Source organism: Sphaeramia orbicularis, chromosome 19 (genome assembly GCF_902148855.1).
Source record: "Sphaeramia orbicularis chromosome 19, fSphaOr1.1, whole genome shotgun sequence".
Classification (NCBI taxonomy): Eukaryota; Metazoa; Chordata; class Actinopteri; order Kurtiformes; family Apogonidae; genus Sphaeramia; species Sphaeramia orbicularis.
In genome coordinates, this window is record NC_043975.1 from 5,878,557 (window position 1) to 5,895,970 (window position 17,414).

The 17,414-nt window shown below is 36.1% G+C and overlaps 1 protein-coding gene across 12 annotated transcripts in view; it reads left to right on the plus strand.

Moving 5' to 3' along the window:
- Positions 1 to 17,414, plus strand: part of LOC115410227 (thrombospondin-2-like) — a 49,242-nt gene that overhangs the window by 18,986 nt on the left and 12,842 nt on the right. For all 12 annotated transcript variants that reach the window (XM_030121770.1, XM_030121771.1, XM_030121780.1 and 9 more), the window contains 8 exons: positions 2,292 to 2,399; positions 2,480 to 2,639; positions 9,016 to 9,134; positions 13,060 to 13,294; positions 14,187 to 14,414; positions 14,497 to 14,627; positions 15,487 to 15,627; positions 15,718 to 15,815. In XM_030121770.1, the coding sequence (XP_029977630.1) occupies positions 2,292 to 2,399; positions 2,480 to 2,639; positions 9,016 to 9,134; positions 13,060 to 13,294; positions 14,187 to 14,414; positions 14,497 to 14,627; positions 15,487 to 15,627; positions 15,718 to 15,815 (1,220 nt within the window). The remainder of the gene's footprint in view (positions 1 to 2,291; positions 2,400 to 2,479; positions 2,640 to 9,015; positions 9,135 to 13,059; positions 13,295 to 14,186; positions 14,415 to 14,496; positions 14,628 to 15,486; positions 15,628 to 15,717; positions 15,816 to 17,414) is intronic.

The following is a 17,414-nucleotide window of genomic DNA, read 5'->3' on the forward strand; positions in this document are numbered from 1 at the left end:
TGTTGGTGCATCCTCTGCCACCTTTCTGCAGCGGAGGGTAACCACTGTTTTTGGTGACTTTTGATGGTCTAATAATTTTTTCCCGCGACTGTATGTGCAGTGTTGAGCCGTATATTTTACAGCGAGACCTTCAGTGGTGTTCTAACTGACATAATCCATCTATTAATGTCAATACTATGTAAGAAACACAATGTAACAGGGTGTTGAATCATAGACAGATATCTGACATAGACAGTCAATGTCATTACTAAAGAAAGACACCAATGAACACAACTCAGCAGGTCTCCTTTAACCACAGCCACAGCTGCACCATGCACACCATCTCAACACAATCAACAATATTTACTGAATAAAACTACAAAAAACGTACAATTGTGCATTAAACAAATTATACTCACTAAAACTGCAGCTTTTTTTTTTAGTCTGTCTTTGACCAAATCCATTTCTTCTCCTGTTTTGGCTGATGGGTGTTAGGAAAACAGCTATTAAATCTAAATCAATACATTTTGTGTTATGCAAGTCTCTACAGATGTGGTTTTAGAGCTGAGCTTGTCCTGACTAGTTTGCTCTTTGACCCTTCAATCAAATTATGTGAAAATTCCCACATTATCGTACACCTGCCAGATAGATAGACTATTTATTGTCATTGCACGTGATTATACAACTGAATTTAGTTTGACAGTAAACCCTGTCACGGTAGATAAAAGTATAAGTTCAAACAAAATAGACTTAAAGTATAAACATACAGATTTATAAATAAGTGAAGTTAAACCCCCCCCCCCCCCATGTGGCAGGCATGAAATCTGATTGGTTAAATCAACAGGTTCATCCCATTTACTTTTTTCTCCAGAGGCTGAACTGTTGATTCTGAGCCTCAAGATAGATTTATTTTACCCGGCAACACATGATGGTGAAATCTGATTGGACAAACACTCTAACATGCATGACTGGAAGCAGTAATTAAGAGAAAAGATAACAGACAAAGAGAATAGACTATTGGGAATAATTTAATACAACTTCATGGAGCAAATATAAAAATGTAGGGTGTAGACGTAGGTCAGTGATTCAGATTCTTTAGGCCAGAAGAGAAGGATTTATTGGACCAAGGCTGAAAAAATATGACTTTAGAACCTAGAAATTGCTTGTAATTGTTCTTCAGAAACACATTAAAAACCACCAAAGGCTGTTGAAAAAATATGTCACTGCTTGAACTTTTAACTTTTTAACTTTAGGTAAATTGGAGTTTCAGCTTTTCAGTGGTACCGTCTTATTTAAGGCTCCAAAGTGACTATATTTACATATTCACAGCAGCACTCAATCATCACAGTTTCTTCATTTGAACCAATAAATGGCTGGACTTTGCTTAGTAAAAGATAGATACGAGCAGAAAATTCATCTGAGCGTCTTCGTACAATTGCCTAAATTAGAAGAAAACAAATGTACAGACAAAGCAAATATTAAACTTGAACTTTAAATGAACCAGATGAAATTACAGGTCCTCCACAATGAGATGAGTTATGCAGATTGTCCTTATTTCCAGCAACACAAACACAGTTATACTCAATATCCTTGAGACTGAAAGTGCTGATTGGAAAACAGTCTGGTTTCTTTTCTGGGATTTTATGCAAACCGTTGTTTGGACTTTTTTCTGGTTAAATCAATCTCAGTACAAACTAGACTAACTGACAAAGACAAATTCGGGTATATTTTTCTTAACCCAGAAAGACCCAGTGCTACTTTTGTGACAGTTCCCAAATGATTTTTCTCTATTTTTAACCTTTCTTAAGGGATTTATCATCATTCATTCTACTATTATGCTCAGTATTTTGCATTTTTAAGTAAAAATCTGTTATTTTCCTCTAATTAATTTACTGATCATGTACATGTTCTTAAAAGCTTGGATTAAAGTTGAGTGTTATTGTTTCGAAAATAGATAAAAATGAAGAAAGAGTGAACTCCATGGGATTTACTGGTGAATCAGTATTGTAGAAGTGTTTCCACGTTCACTGCAGAGCCTCTGAACATCCAAATGGGTCATATCTGATGACCATGAAAAGATGAAAAACTGTAGTTTACACCAATTATTTTCACATATTAATAGAATTAGTGGATCAACAGGTATTAAACATTTTAGATCAGTAGATGGTTTTGGTCTGTGGTGGATGTTTGGGTCTTTATGGGTCCATTTAAATTATGTTTCTAATGTTTTACAAGGTTATTTTCTCAGACACAATGTTTTTTTCAGTATATGTACCTAATTAAAGCCTGTCCTTTCTGGGTCTGTGTTACAGGATAACTGCCCCATGCTTCCAAACTCTGGACAGGAAGACCTGGATAATGACGGAAAGGGAGACGCCTGCGATCCTGACGACGACAATGATGACATTATAGATGAGAGAGTGAGACTGAGGACATGGTTAGACTCTGATAAAGTATGTATTCATATGTCAGTGTGGTTGAATGTGTGCTTTTGCTTCAGGACAACTGCCCCCTGGTGTACAACCCTCGGCAGTTTGATTCGGACAGGGACGGGGTCGGGGATCGCTGTGACAACTGTCCCTTCGAGAGTAACCCACTGCAGACGGACACCGATGACAACGGAGAGGGAGACGCCTGCAGCATTGACATCGATGGAGATGGTAGGAGTATTAATAGTCAAATATCTGAAAGCATTTTTTACTTAATGACTCTGGTTCTGGAATGTCATATGATTCAGGAAATTGGTTCATTTTAAGTCACAGTTTTACAGTCGTTTTGTATGAGAACTGGTATAGACAGGGTTCCTGCGGGGTCTAAAAAAGTCTTAAAAGCCTTGAATTTACAAATCTGTATGTAATACCTTAAAAAACTCTTTAAAAGGTATTAAATTTGATACGGTTGGTCTTACGTTATGTTACCATAAACTTGTTCACTGTATTGTCTTTAAATGTGCCTGTTAAATGTCTAAGCTGCAAAGAAAGTAACATTAGTCTACTCAGTTCCACCTGTTCCAACTCGACAATTTATATTGGCATTCAGAACCAACAAGTGGTGCCAGGCACAACAAACCCCGCCCCTCACACATATTGTAGCTTATTTTGGCATCGATCCAGCTGATGTCATCATGTCTATGCATGTGGTGATGTCAGCATATCAATTGCTTTTATATATGAGCCAAGTTTGAAGTAAATAGAAACAAATTTAATGTTTTTATAGACATGTGAAATTTCACCCATTGTAAGTAAATGGGAGAAGAAAAAAGATTTTAAAAATTCATTAAAAATTTGAACTCTGACCTACTTTTCCCAAAATGTCATGACATCTAATCTGGGTCATGAATTCAACCAATAGTTTTGCTACTAGAGTGTTAACAAACAAACAAACAAGCATACAAACCGAACCAAAAACAATTCCCCTTGCCTTCCCTTTCAGGGGGCGGGGTAATTCTTGCTAACTTTGCAGCCCCCAGTGAGAAATGATCACAGACCATTCAGCCCAACACATGTGCAGCAGTTAGTCTTGCATGTATCACCTGAGAAGGTAGACTTTGGAAACTTTAAGGGACGGCTCACAAGCGAAAATTAAACATGAGGAAGTGCAAATTTAATAATAATGCCTTGTTGGAGAAAAGATCATTCTCAACCTGGTCGACATGAGTGGAGGGGAACATGTGTGAAGTTCAATTTAACTCAAAACAATGAGTAAATAAATATATTTTCCTAAATTCGAGGAGTCACAAATTTTTTGCCAGTATGCCTGTGAAATCGGACATGAAATGTGCATTAAATTCTGTTCTAAGTAGTCTTAAAAGGTCTTAAAAAGTGTTACTTTTTTGTAGGAACCCTGTATACACAATAGACCATCTTTAGCTTTGATTATAGCATGCATTCACTGTGACATGTTTCGATGAGCTGATGCAGTGTCACAACATTTATTTCCATCAATAGTTGCATTAATTTTTGTCCCAGGTCTTGTATTTATGATGGAGAGTCAGACCTCTGAGTAAAGTCCCCTCCATCTGACCCCAAAGATTCTCATTGTGGTTGAAGTCTGGATTCTGTGGCATCCAATCCACTCTTTTACAGTCTGATCCTGATGAATCCTGGTGTTTTCATCCTGTAATATGAAGAAAAAATCCACTGATGTTCATTCAGGTCATTCACTTTATTCAGGTTCCGTTGACCTAATTTTATGGACACATAACATAACTGAACTAACGTAACTAGACCTGACCAGCTGAATCAACCCCAGACCATAACACTGCTCCCACAGGCTTGTACTGTAGGCACTAGGCATTATGGGTAATCACTTCATCTGCCTCTCTTCTCACTCTGGAACAGGGTCAATCTGGACTCACATGACCCTTTTCCATTAAAACACAGTCCAATCTTTATACTCTCCAGCATATCAAAGCCTGTTTTTGTGATTAAATACACAGCTGTTTGGTCCCAATTCCCTCAGCTCTCTTCATGTGTGTGTGTGTGTGTGTGTGTGTGTGTGTGTGTGTGTGTGTGTGTGTGTGTGTGTGTGTGCGTGTGTGTGCGTGTGTGTGTGTGAGGAAATGCTGTTTTTTTCACCCTTAAACGTAGATGTGAGTTCTAAAGTTGACTATTTATGATTTTTTTTCACCAGACATTTAGGTAATCTTCAATCTTGGTCATTTATAACTTTTTTTCTCACCACATCTCAGCCTCAAAAGGATGTTTCATCACATCCTTCTTGGTGTTAATACTGCCTGAGAGTTTTTAGCCCAGTTTTAGAAGTTTCAGCTTCTCCTTAGTTGTTTTCTTTGTGTGATTCAGGCCAATAATTTGATTCTTGAGAACCAGAGTTACATCCTCTTCTCATCCACAGGATGTACAGGATGTAAATTTGACATCATTTCATCACCTAATAATTTGTTGAAGATTTGTTTGCTCTTTTTGCTCAAGAAAGTGTAATCATTTTTGTTGTTCTGCTTTCAGGAATAGACATGCCATTTACTGCCACAGAAAAGGCATTCTATGTATTGAACTATACCCAAACTCAGTCAAATGTGAATGTGCATCGTGAATTTGTTAGAAAATTGCATAAATTAAATAATATATTCATACATTTTTTGTTTGAAATTTGTAGAATAAAACATTTTATGTCCAAAATAAATCCTTATAAGTATCATTTCTCATGACCATGTAGTCACTCTGATATGGACATCTCAAATAATGTACATTTTTTGGGACACCCTGTATATTCTAACATGGAGGTTAAAGAAATGAGAAGCTACTGACTGTAGAGTTAGTGTTAAAGAATTTTGAGTGTTTATAGACTGACACGGAGGCTGTAGTTTATTGTGTCTGTTTCACATTAAGCAAACTGTAAATTTACAGTTTTTGTCATTTATGTTCTATGTACGTCCTTTTCACTATTTTCATACCGTAAAATACAGACATTTAAGAGGCAATGTATAATGATTATACGTTCAAGTATTAACCCTTTATAGGGCACCCATTGAAATACTCCTTTGTATTTTATTGGACATCATCATCTCCCTTCTCTTGCCATAAAACATCCGAGCAGCACTTGCTAAAAAGTAAACACATGCAGTAAAACAGCTGTTATAAGGTCATGAACTGACAAAAATTGCTCATATTCACTATTTACAGGTTCAAAATTTCTATAAAATCTCTCTGCATTACTGTATAGTTTTATAAAAACCAACATGCTTTGGGACCTCACTGAGGCACAGGATTGGCCTCATATTTAATGTTTGTGGAAATTACCAAAAATAGTTACTTGCCTGATAAAGAGTTAAACAATGACCTCAAATTATCATTAGTGTTTAGAATAAAGAGCTGTGAGGTTCAGCCAAAGATGCTAATGTGATGGATTGTATAAATCTGAACTGAATTTATCTACACTGACGGGCCAGGGGATTTATGTGACCACTAGAGGGAGTAGAAAGCCACTCTGCTGGTTTTTCATGATGAGGAAAATGAAAGTCACAGGGCCTTTGACCAATGCATCAGAAAGTGACCAGATGGGATGAGAACCATTAAGAAACAACTTTTAGAGTCAAAGAAAGCCACTGGGTGATGAAAATAGAACCACTGTTGTTGTTTTTTCCACTCGACTCAGCTGTAAATAAAAAGAATGGAGTCTGATGCTAAAATGTCAGCGTTTCTTTTACATGTTTGAGTTTATGACCTTATGAAGGTATAAAGTTATTATGGGATGTTCTTATCTTTGCCAAGTTTCTGTTTGTTGATCTACGGTTCAGCTGAAACTGTGACAGTTCTGACCTTGTTTGTTAGATTCAAACAGATCTTTAGTTCAGCTACTGACAACACAAACTGTACAGAAAACAGAGGTGATGAGTGGTTTTACTGTGGCTGTTTTCAATCTAAAAACAGAGCTAAGCTAACAGAGCTATAATGTAAACTATCAGCTGACGCAACACATGAAGATTGTAAGACATAGTGTTATTTTAGTTTGAAGAAGAAAACTTGATGATTCCATAATACAGCTGTGTGTAAACAATGAGCTTTAGACTTTATTCAGTGACTGATACAGTCTGGATACATAGGGTTGATTAGCTGGTGGTTTTGGTTTTATGTGTGTTCTGGTATGAGATTGCCCCCTGCTGTTGAAAGTTTGGAATACAAATACTATAGAACCACTTTAAAAACTGCTTCTCCTTGTGCTAATTTTATTTCGAGAGGTAAAGTTACAAGGGAACAAAATGTACCTCAGATAGCAAAAGAAAAGTAAATAGGCTACTCTCCAGTGGAAATGAAAAAAATAAGTTTGAATTTCATCTTTGTTTGCTGTTTTTCACACTTGCTTGAAGCTATGGAAAATAAAATGTCAATGAAAACCTAGTCTTTGTCCGTTTTGCAGACAAAACATTATGCTGCTGTTGTGTTCCTGTATATCTGTTGCTTACTTTTCTACAGAGTATGTTCCTAGACATTCAGAGTTGACCTCAAGGTTCCATTCACTTTACTTAGCAGCATTCGATGAATGGCGCATTCATACACACAGTTACATGATAAAGTGTGAGACGGTATCAGTTGGTTTTATAATGGTTTTATCTAACCTTTTCTACACTTTGAGCTGTTAGTAATATGATATGAGAATTCATGTTTCTAATTAAAGAAGAAGAGGAGCATTTTCTGGAAGACTCAATAAAAGTTGACCTCACTAAAGCCATTAGAAATGCAGAGGAAAGACATAATAAACATAAAGGATGTGATCCAGACCTGCACCATATGGACAAAAGTATGTGGACACGTTGAATTCAGGTCTTTTTTTCTAACAGGGGTCAATAATGACAAATGTTATGATATAGATTTTTGTTGGGATAAATATCAAGGCATTGGTTAGTTTGGTTTAAATTGTTATGTTTTCTTCCAAAATACCTCAGAGATGTTTTTTTTACCCCTTGGCCAAGGGGTATTGTAATCATTTTGTCATCTGTCTGTCTGTCTGTCCGTCTGTCTGTCCATTCAACGACATAATCACATTATCTGAAAAATGCATTAAGATATCCGCACCAAATTTATACTGTGGATGCATCTTGGCATGGAGCAGGGGCCTATTGGAAATAGGTGACCTTGACCTACTTTTTTTTTTTTTTTTAATTCACTTTTTTATTGATATTCTGCATCAATTTTGACAAATATATTAATTTAAATGTCATCAACAGTATTTTAGTCTGAATGTCCCATTTTTTAACAATGAAACAAACAAAAAGAACATTAACAGGTAGGGAATGAATTGCAGTTATTGAATTTACTATATCTAATCTTCTATACAAAAATAAAAGCATCAAAGCCCGGTCTGTGTGGCATGATGTATTCCATCCATTTCTTCCAGCGCGTAACAAACAAGTCATTCTAATAGTTCACCTCTGTTGACCTACTTTTTCAAGGTCAAAAGGTCTTCTGCAGTTATAATATCTGAGTACTTTCAAATATATATATGTATGGAATACGTTTTACACAAAGACAATCTAATCTAAATTATAGGGCAGTAACTTTCAACAGAATCTTACACTATATTTGGCCACAGGGGATTAAAAGTGCAAAGCACATTATTTAACTGAATTTCTCTTCACATTGATTTTGTTTTTTTCCTTTTTTTATCCATGACTATGATTTTAAATGTTCCACTTCTAAATTTCTAAAAATGTTTTTCATGCTCTGACTGTAAATAATAATTTTGTACCACAACTAATCATCTTCTTTCTTCACATCTCACTGAGGAAAAAAAATCTCCCATTAAATTAGAAATATAAATATTCATATATCAAATCAGCATGAAAAGGACATCTTACAAGCTGTAGCCATGTGTCCCAATATTTTTATTCATATAGTTTATATTTCCTTACTTCCTTATAACAGAAATATTCACTCTTTTTCCAGTACATTCAACAAGACAAGAACTACCTAAAACCCACAACACAAAAATGATGAAAAGGAAGCAACATGCAGAAACAAAAGCAGCAGAATAAGACAACAAAATGAAAACATCAAAAACAATACACAGACAGAAAAAAGCAACAAGATGAAACTCTGCACAACAAAGAAAGAACTACAAAAAAAAAAAAAAAAAAAAAAATCAAGCAAAAAGTAGATGTTCAGACAAAGCATTTAAACTGAAAAGTCAGTCAGTCATGTGTGTTTGTGCATGTTAGCCTTTAGATTGTTTAATTAAAAGCTTGTTCTTTTATTGTGTTTCCACTTTTCTATCTTTCTATTAGTGATCAACGTTTCCACTTTCCACAAAGAGCATTTAATTCAACATTATATCAGAGGAAATGTCAGTGAAAATGTAGACATTATGGCAATAAATGGTGTGTTTCTGTAGATTTAGGGCCTGAGGAGACATCAAATTAATTTTTTGAGTCTCAGTCTGAAAAAACATGGGAACCGCTGTTCTAACTGAACCTAAATGTATTCTAGTCCATGCTGTCATTATGCATGAATGTGTTTTTGTGTTTGCAATTAGAATGGACTGTCGTTCAGCTCAGCTCAGACTCTCTCCTTGCTTTTCCAGAGGTTCTGAATGATCGTGACAACTGTCCGCTAATCTACAACACTGACCAGAGGGACACAGACCTGGACGGAGTTGGAGACCAGTGTGACAACTGTCCTCTCCTGCACAACCCACGACAGGTGTAGTAAAAAAACACACAAACACACTCAGACAGTGATAAATTAAATGAAAAATCCACATAAATCACCTTAGAATGGCTTCTTTTATCAACCTCTTTTTATTTCCTTTTAATTAAATTCACACAAAGAGATTTAATTAAGTCTTAAATGTCTTAAATTGCACTCCATGGACTTCAGCGTCCTCTCTGTAATTGTATGTACAGTAATTCTCTTTACAAGTGACAACAGTTAATAATGATATTCGTCCATGAACACAGAGAAAATACTGTCCGCATTTGGGTGAGCAGAAAAGAAAACCATAAGAAATGCTGTGCTATCTTTTGTGTTACATCACCTTAACAAATATGAGATAATTAAAGACAATTTAGTCAAGAATGTTTTTCTTTGTTAACAGTTTTGTGTATTTGTTTGTAGCAAAATGAAGAACTCAATCTATGGCCAATCGAGAAAACAGAAATACAACATTTAACCTCCTGAGATGCAGGGGAATACACATTTCTGAATTTTTGAAGAAAAAATTGTCTAGACTGAAAATAGCATAACACTGATGCATTTTTCAGATGCTCTGAATGTCCTTTGCAGTGGCTTTTTAATTTTTTTTTTTGTAAGATAAAGCTGTGGAACTCTTGTCCACAAACATGGACAAAACCATAACTGTGTCATAGGAGGATGAAAACAGTCAAATGCAGTCCATTTACATATTCAAAAGGAGTGAGAAGAAGTAAACACTTATTTAGGTGCACTGCTTTCTAGGAATTATTAATTGTTTATAATTATATTTAGATATATACATATATCTACACAAATCTATATATTAATATATGCATACACCTACACACATACAGTATAAATTTAATATATACAGTCCTGTGCAAAAGTCCTGTTCCGATATTAGGTTTGTTGGTTTAGTGAAGTTCTAATGTCCTCACATATGCATTTGTCTCTGTATGTAGATCCAATCTGATATATGTGAAGTATGTACAGCAGGAAAAACAAACATTTCAGGGTAAAAATAGCTTCTATAACCCAAAGTGGTCGTGTTTAGTGTGACCTCCCTTTTGTATTTAACATGTCTTTATAGTTCAGACAATATGAAATTTATTGCATCAGTTTTTTGATGTTTTATACCAGGTTTCATTCAACACATGTCACATGTTTCTAAATGTTTAAGCTGCTTCTTGTCAGAGGTCAAACTAAATGCTGACTTTCACCTTTACTACCTTTTTAGTTCAGGTTTTTGTGTGTCTTTTCATGTTGTGCACATATTTCCTGTATTCTCATGTTGTATCTGAAGAAAATAGAGTTAGAAATAAATATCTATGTTCATTTCAATGCTGCCAAAACAACAAAATAAGACTTTTGCACAGTACTGTACATACACATAATATATACACATATATAGACACATATATCTACTCACATATGCGTAAAAACCTGCATGAATGTGCATCTATACATACATGTACACGTAAAATAGAGAAAAGCAGCATCAGTCACTGATAATCAAACACCTTCACTTCTATATTTGAGGATATTATTTTTGTGTTTCTTCTTAAACTTCATGGTGTAAATCCTCTTAAACTTCTCCTAGCATTGAGTTACTAAGGGACACTTCTTGTTTTTAGCACTTAAAGAGACTTTTGTCTCATTGTTATCTATAACCTATGATAATATTCCTAATATTATACAAAATAATTGTGGTGTGACTTTGTCTATGTTTTGTGTATTTTGCAGAGTCTTATTATTATGCGAGTATGGTTGCAATGCGTGGATTACTGTTGTATTTTTATCTTTTTTGACAGTTGTCAGTAAGATGAATCACCCTTTGGAAACATTACTCAGTTTTTAAGTTTTTATTACTGAGTTTTATTCTACTAGATTAAAAATGGAAGAATGCAGCAAGATGAAATTATTAAAAGAACGTCAGTCAAATATCAAAGAAATGGAAATAGTGATGAAATGTCACATTTATTTTCCACATTTTTCATATATCACCAGAATTATTTAGCATTATATTTAGTTGATTTTCAAAGGCTACCATTATTGTTCAGTTTTGCATTTGTTTGTATTAAATGATTGATTGATTGATGTATTTATTTCAAACATGAATGTCAAACCGAAGAAAATAAATAAACAAAACACTTAAACATAAGACATATAATACATATTCGAAAAGGAGTGAGAAGAAGTACAACTTATAAACTCCCACCCCTTCTCCTTATATAATTAATAACAATAATAACCTTCCTCGTCTAATCATATCTATACACTATGCCATAATATGACTGATACTTACTAGTAAATAATTAGGTTTCTGGCTTTATATTATTATGAACAAATATAATATGATTTACATAAACACATAATACAATAACACATATATGTAAATACATATTCATACACAGATCTATACACACATATACCCCTACATATATATACACACACATACACACCTATACATACATTTACACACACTTACCACATACTTGTACATCTTTATCACACTCAGTGATCTCCAAGCCCTCCCTCATCCCTATACCTCTGAAAAATTGTCTTTGTACCTCTTTTTAAATTCTTTCATGCTTGGACGTTGCTTTAACTCTATATTAAATCTGTTCCACAGTCTCACCCCGCTGACAGAAACACAAAAACCCTTCCTAGTCGTGCGTATTAAGGGAATTTTAAATTTAATTTTTCCCCTTAAATCATAACCCCCCTCATGAATACTGAATAATTTCTGTATAATTACAATTATAATTACAATAATTTCTGTTGGTAAAAGATTATTTTTAGCTTTGTACATTATTTGAGCTGTTTGATAGTCCACAATGTCTGTGAACTTGAGTAATTTTTACTGTAAGAATAACGAGTTTGTGTGTTCCTGGTAGCCAATATTATGAATAATCCGAATTGCTCTTTTGCAAATGGCTTAAACAAAACACCTTGTCTGGGGTTGCGGGGACACAGAGGCAAACCACACCCACATTTTTTTAGTCCTGTATGACAGTTACAACTTTTTGGAAAGATGTTGGAATAAAAATAGAACAGATTTGGGGTTTTAAATTACAGCAACCCACTTTGTCACTATTGTTAGGAGATCTTCCTGATCATTTGACAGTAAGTGATTAATACCTTCTAAAAATCTTTGGTGCTGCAGCAAAAAAAACCAATCACTCGAAAGTGGCTTCAACTTGATCCACGGGTGCTGGAGGACTGGTTGAAAATTGTTGATAAAATTCACAAAAACAAGAGATTAACATTTATGCTGAAACTGCAAACTGAACTTTACATGTTAAGATGGGGTATTAGTTTCTCTAAATACAATTAATGTGTGGTTTGTCTCATAATCCTACTAAATGCTATATAAACTCTAAAAATTAAATTAATTTATTAACTTGATTGTTATGTCATAACTGCAACCTAAATTATCTTTACTATTAGATTGTGACTATTATCTGTTGCCGATTGTTGTTTGTTATATTCTGTATGAAAAAAAGATAAATAACCAATAAAAACTAAGTGTCAAAAAAAAAAAAAAAAAAGCATCTTGTCTGCTCTGTGGTGAAATGAGGAGCTGTTTAGCCCAGTATAGAGTGACTGGGAGGACACTGGGGAGTTACAGTACAAAGATGGCTCTAGGAGTAACTCTTCATGTTTACACAGTTTTAATTGCATTTGCTGTCTTTTGCAAGTGAAGGTTCCAAAGACGGTGTGGGGTCTCCTAAAATGTCCCTCCACAATAAATCCAGTCCTCCTTGGCGTTGACTGTACGCACTGTGAACTTTACTGTAGCAGATTGAACACCATTCTTCCAAAAGATATTCCCACATTTCATGATTTTTACGAGGTTCCTGGTAACTGTGCAGGCTGTAACGTGATCAGGTTTTTCCTCTAACTGTCAGTTTTCTGAACGTCTTCACTGCAGATCGATTCTGACAGCGACCTGGTGGGGGACATGTGCGATGACAACGAGGACATCGACGAGGACGGCCACCAGAACTCGCTCGACAACTGTCCTTACATCGCCAATAGCAACCAGGCTGACCACGACAAGGACGGGAAGGGTGATGTCTGTGACCATGACGACGATAACGACGGTATCCCTGATGACAGAGACAACTGCAGGCTGGTTCCCAATAGGGACCAACTGGACTCTGACGGTCAGTGGGTTTTAAAGTCTAAAATTAACACTAACAGTAAAACAACAGAAAATAAACTGTAGCCACTGTAAGTTTCAGCTTTTTTACATTAGATAATTGCCTCGATTGGAAACAGCATAATGCAACAGTTTTTTTCAGATACACTTTTATTTTTTTATAGATTTTTTTTGTTTGTTTGTTTGGGTTTTTTTTTAAGTAAAGCTGTGAGGACAAAATGCATTGCTGGATCTCACAAATGTCCCAATAAATGACCTTATGATGGTGTTAATACTGAAAAACTAATACTGGCACAAAAAATAAATAAAAACTAAACTAAAAATGGTCACTTTCTTAACATAAAACTAAATGTATTATGTACTGATGAATCTAACTTTAACCAAAGAAGTCTGTTAAAATTAAAATAATTGTAAAATTCCAAACTCTGACTCTCATTGTAAGTTGTAATGAGGTTCACAAAACACTGCACTTACATACACACCAACTAAGTAAAGTTAACCTGGATGTTACTGACTGAAAATCTACCATCTAACAGACTAACTCTGGTATCATAAGACACAATACTGACTTTCTAGAAGGAGAAATCGTATTTTGTACATATTATGACAAATTGATTTTACAATCATGCTGTAAAATTCAGGGAATATCAGTCCAGCGTTTTCAGTGGTCCAGGTCATGTTCCTGTTTTACATTCAGCATAAATAGAGTTCTATGGCCCTCAGGAGTATCATTCCGTCATAAATGAAAGATTGTTTAATCTATCCACCATCGTACTTTTTTTTTATTGCATGTGCACATTCCCTGTGTACTTTTTTTTTCCAGTCCTTCTCATATTTCCTCTGTGGCTCAGATTCAATTCAGAAGTGGCTCCTGTCTTTATTCATGTCCCTGTCAGGTGACGGCAGTGGAGACGCTTGTTTCGATGACTTTGACAACGACAATATCCCCGATGCCTTGGATCCTTGTCCGCTCAACCAGGACATCGGGTCTGTAGACTTCAGGAAGTTCCAGGTGGTTCTGCTGGACCCTAAAGGCACCACCCAGTCAGACCCTCTGTGGGTGATCCGCAGCCAAGGCACCGAGCTCCTGCAGACGGCCAACTCAGATCCTGGCATCGCTTTAGGTCAGACTGACTCCAGCTCCTAAATATTAGACACGAGCTGCACTCTAAAAACACTCAAACTAAATCATATTCTTTTGAACAGGATTTGATAAGTTCAGCGCTGTCGACTTTAGTGTGACGTTTTATGTGAATACCAACCGAGATGACGACTACGCCGGTATCGTGTTCGCATATCAGTCCAGCAAGCGATTCTACGTTGTCATGTGGAAACAGGTGAGTCGTGAATTTCCCTTTGTTATGATAAACTCCAACAGACAAGAGAATATGTTTAACATGCTAGGAATAATACACAGTATTCATAAGAACTGATTTGTATCATAACATGTATTATACTGTATCACACACTGAGTTCAGTTATGTATGAAATGTGTTTTTTAAATGATGGACAGACGGACAGATGGATGGATGGATGGATGGACAGACGAACGGAAATGTTGATCAGTGTATGGCATATGGATGGATGGATGGATGGATGGACAGATGGATGGATGAATGGATAGACGAATGAACATGTTGATCAATGAATGGTATATGGATGGATTGATGGATGGATGGATTGACAGGCGGGTGTATGGATCTATGGACATTTGGGTTGGATGGATGGATAGATGAATGGATGGATGGATGGATGGATGGACGGACAGACGAACAGAAATGTTGATCAATGTATGGCATATGGATGGACGGATGGACGGACGGACAGATGGATGGATGGACGGACGGACGGACGGATGGATAGACAAACGGAAATGTTGATCAATGTATGGCATATGGATGGATGGATGGACGGACGGACGGATGGATGGATAGACAAATGGACATGTTGATCAATGAATGGTATATGGATGGACGGACGGACGGACGGATGGATGGACAGATTAGTGATCAGTAACAAAGTGACAAAAAATACATGAAGTCACCTGCTCTGTTTCATCCATCTTCTCTGTTCTCATTTGAATGTAAAAACAGTCCTTCTCAACCACATCTATTTCCACATCCATCTGAGCCATCTGCCATTAAATGTGGTGTACTTCGGAGTGTTTTATTTGGTCTTTTCATTCGGTGGGAGCAGGTGTCTCAGGCCTACTGGGAGAAGAGGCCGTCCAAAGCCTTTGGCACAGCAGGAATCTCCATCAAGCTGGTCAATTCCACCACCGGACCTGGAGAGTATTTACGGAACGCCCTGTGGCACACGGGAAACACAAGGAACCAGGCAGGAATCTACTCTATATGACTTCAATCTATGATACATCTGTAAGTTACATATATCACTGTGAACTGTTTGTCTTTGTGTGTCTTTCAGGTTCGAACATTATGGCATGATCCCAACAAAATCGGATGGAAGGATTTCACGCCGTACCGCATGCACCTCATTCACAGACCTAAGACTGGGTTCATCAGGTAGGAACATTAGAGCTTTAATTACCTGCTATTATCACCAGAGGCAATGACAATTAACACTGTAATGACTCATGACTATATTTAGTAAGTTCAGGAAAACCCCACAGAAACACATTAATATTTATCATGCTTCTTCATCATCGTCTTCATTATCAATTTTTGTCTTATAGCATTAATTATGAATGGCTATAACATACTGTCCTCTGTGGAGCTTCGAACTCCTAAAAATCATCATATATTCATAATTACGTCCGCCAGGAGGTATTGTGATCACTTTGCTTTTTGTGTTTGTTTGTTTGCGTGTTTGTTTGTTTGTTAGTGACTTTACGGGAAAACTATTCCAACCATCTTTACCAAATTTTACCCACAGATAGGCCTAGGCCCTGGGACGAACCAATTAAATTTTGGGCCAAGTAGGCCAAAGTTCAAGGTCACAGCAAGGTCAAAAATTCTCAAATTTTCCTATCTCTCATCATTGGGCAATTTTCGAAAATTCATAGAAAATTCAAAACGTCTCCAATTAGCCTCCAATTTGATACACCCATGGCTTATAACAATATCTTGTATCTGGCACAATTGTCCACATCCACTGTGGAATGTGGACTCTCTGGACACTTCAATTTAACATTGAAAATCCCATTTACGACACATTTTTCATTACAACTCAACAAATATTAATTGGAATTTAATATAATTTGACATACACATAACTGGTGCCAAGATTCAACTTCTTCTGCTGTATGGAACAACCTGGAAACTGTTTAATTTAAAAAGAAATAGTCAATCCACACATGCACACCGTTCGGGGTGCTTGGCAGAGGTTTGTGTTCTCTGAACACTTGTTTTTATTGGGGTTTTTTCTGCATTAATCTCTCAAAACACTTCAGCTCTGCTCAAAAATACCAACGTGTGTGTTTTATAACATCAGCAAGAAAAAGCATCATTTAGTTGCTTCGAGTGTGTTTTCTGTTATAGTAGGAACCGTGATGTTTTGGCACTGCGGGTACCAGTCAACACTAATGTTTAAATCACTGCCCTACATTGTAAACGCCTCCCTGTAACTCGATCACTCATTCCGAAGTACTCTACTCAGGCTGTGAATGTGTGGCAGGCTGTAGCTGATGCTATTTAGTCTAATTCATTACTTCACTAATTTCAGTTTTTCACTGAAACTAATTTCTTACTTTACTGCACCTCACTAACAAGAGCTGCTTGCTACCAGGTAAATTGTTCATGTTCATATTCATCATCACTGAAATCAAGTTTTCTCTGTTTTGCGCTGCATGACCAACTGCCCATGTGTCAATGTCTCTCCAGGTGTTTTACTAATACTTAAAGGTTAACTGTGTATACTGTGTATGTGAACTAATGCTATGTAATGTGTGGGTGTAGCATTAATTTTTTAAATGTTCCTAGTTTTGTGAATGCTGGTATTTTACATCTTACCCAGGGACAGCAGTTGAAAAATAGCTTTTTTGCTAATACTGGCACATTTACAGAAATGTTCATTAATGTTTACTATCCCTACTATCCCTGCTAAATAAACAAACAAATAAACTTATGGGACACATTTCAATTTCAAAGAGCAATAGACTATCA